Source organism: Cyprinodon variegatus, unplaced genomic scaffold (assembly GCF_000732505.1).
Source record: "Cyprinodon variegatus isolate N-32 unplaced genomic scaffold, C_variegatus-1.0 Scaffold646, whole genome shotgun sequence".
Lineage (NCBI taxonomy): Eukaryota > Metazoa > Chordata > Actinopteri > Cyprinodontiformes > Cyprinodontidae > Cyprinodon > Cyprinodon variegatus.
Window position 1 is genome coordinate 280068 of NW_015151099.1, and position 2402 is coordinate 282469.

General features: G+C 35.0%; 1 protein-coding gene across 1 annotated transcript in view; it reads left to right on the top strand.

The window, feature by feature from the left end:
• Positions 1-2154: 2154 nt before the first annotated feature.
• LOC107096738 (complement C1q tumor necrosis factor-related protein 3-like) overlaps positions 2155-2402 on the top strand; it is a 1596-nt gene continuing 1348 nt past the window's right edge. The window contains exon 1 of the mRNA XM_015393517.1: positions 2155-2215. Coding sequence (XP_015249003.1) covers positions 2155-2215 — 61 coding nt within the window. The remainder of the gene's footprint in view (positions 2216-2402) is intronic.

The window sequence follows — 2402 nt, forward strand, 5'->3', positions numbered from 1 at the left end:
ACGTACTTTGAAAGAACTGCTGCTCTGCAAAGTTAAGGCAGGCCACATTTTGCTTTTATTAATCTTCTGATGAAAACAAAGGGGTAAATTATAATAATAATAAAACTGAAAATATTGCATACAAAAACTGCATAACATCAAATGTTCTGTCATTTAAAGAATAAAGAAAAACAAACCTTTTTTTTGCCTGTCTAGGTCTCATGACATTGCCTGAGGAATGACAATTTTGTGACAAGGTTTGTGACTCCTTCCATAGTGCTAAAAGAATAAAACGTATCAATAAAATTCCAAAATATATTAAAAAAAGAACAATTATGATGCATCTGTTCAATTAACTTAAAAGTCAAAAAGAAATATAATTACATATGAATAAACATTCATATTAAGAAAGGCAATTACAACAGCATCACCCAGGCAATGCAGGATTTGTCCTACTTACATTAAGAAAATGATACAGGTTTATTTGATCAGAAACAAATAGACTTAAGAAGAGTTTCTTTCCCAAAGTAGTGAGTGCAATCATTCCCTGCAGGCAAACAAAAAAATAAAAAATAAAAAATTAAAATGGAAAAAACCTCTACACCAGGGGTGGGCCATTCCACGTCCTGAGGGCCGGTATCCTGCAACCTTTAGATGTGCCTTTAGTTCAACACACCTGAATCAAGTAATTAGATGATTGAGAGGGACTGGAGGAACCGACTGTATACTGAGGAGAAAACTCAGCTATTTGATTCAGTTTTGTTTGACCAAGGATCAATCTAAAAGCTGCAGGATACAGACCCTCGGGAACTGGAATTTTCCACCCATGCTCTTGACCATTTCATAGACTATTGCAGCACAAGCTGCACTTAATGTAAACACTAACAGCTACAACCATTAAGTCTCCTGTAAGGATGCTTCTTCTTCATATTTTTCTAACATTTATTTAACTTTTATCAGAAGATTTTTCAGCCAGGAGCTCTGAAAACTTACATTATGATGAAATATTGACAATAAATACTGTTGATTCAACCAGGTAGCACAAGGCAGCAGGATCAAGCAGCAGCATTTGCTAGTGGTACCTTCGGCGGCAGCTGGATCTAATTTGTTACACTTGGGGTTGCACTTTCACAGGCATGCGACTGACACAAGGTTTCACTAGGCAAGACGTTGTGCAATACAAGTCACAATTAACTATAGACCTGAATATGAACTATGGCATATAAATTTAAACTATGGCATATACCTTCAGAAACTGGACAGGGATTAGATTTGTTATATAATACTTTGAATCGATCCCTGTATTTATTTTGAAATATGCCTTGAAACAGCATTTGTTGTGAACTAAATATATATAAATCAGCGGATATAAATTGGGCAGAGTACTGCTGAACACAATTTAAATCTCTTGAGATGTAGACTAGAGAATCAAAGAAGAGAAGACTTTTGTAACAAGACTAACCTAAATGCCTTTAAATAAAAATTATTTTGAAAGTTATTTCTCACAGTGATGTCTCAAAACTATATACATCAGTAACAGACAGATTTTAGGAAAGTAAGCTATCAGCACAATAAGAATGTAGTTGATCAAAAAGCAATGTGTAGACCTTATCACTGAATACTGTGTTTTGTTGTAATATAAAAAGTCAAATAATCAAGTTTTATGACCTTCATGTGTGTTTTAATTTGAAATCTGTGTTAAAGATGCTGACTCACGATAGTGAGTATGGAGATTAGGATGCTCTTTCTTCAACTGTACGTGAGTCTGCCCATAAAAGTGTTTCCATGATAAAGGATTCGGCCTTTGGATAGATGAAGCCCAACCCATCAAGTCTGAAACCATGGGACATACATTTGCAGTGTTTGTACTGGCTTAATAAAAACAACAACATTTTGTTGATTATTAATCAACCTTTGACAGTATTTAAGACTTGGCTGAACACAGAAACCCAAATTGTAGAGGACTTGAAGAAAACAATGCTGAGAATGGAGACAATAATGATTTTACAATTGTTTCTTCTAATCTGCTCTTTTTCCACAGCTCTGCTACAGTCAGACTCAGAGAATGAAATCATTTCACATTTAAGGCAAACTGAATCCCGGACAGGAGACACAGGAAGTCTCTCTGACCCCCAACAAAGATGTACACAGGACATCAATGCTGTGCTGAGAGAGATGAGCGCCTCTTTGGGTGGACTAAAGGTTAGCGTGGAGTACTTACAGAGGGATAATGAAGGTATATTAATTAAGAAAACCAAATCTTTGAAGAATCACCTCTCAGAGTGAATTGTTTATTTTTAAATGAACATTTAAACATGTTTTGTTTTACTCTTGCAAACAGCTAAGACAAAAGAAATAGAGTTGTTGAAAGAACAGGACCAAGGTAATTACTGTATTAGATAAAAAAGAAACACATGAATAGA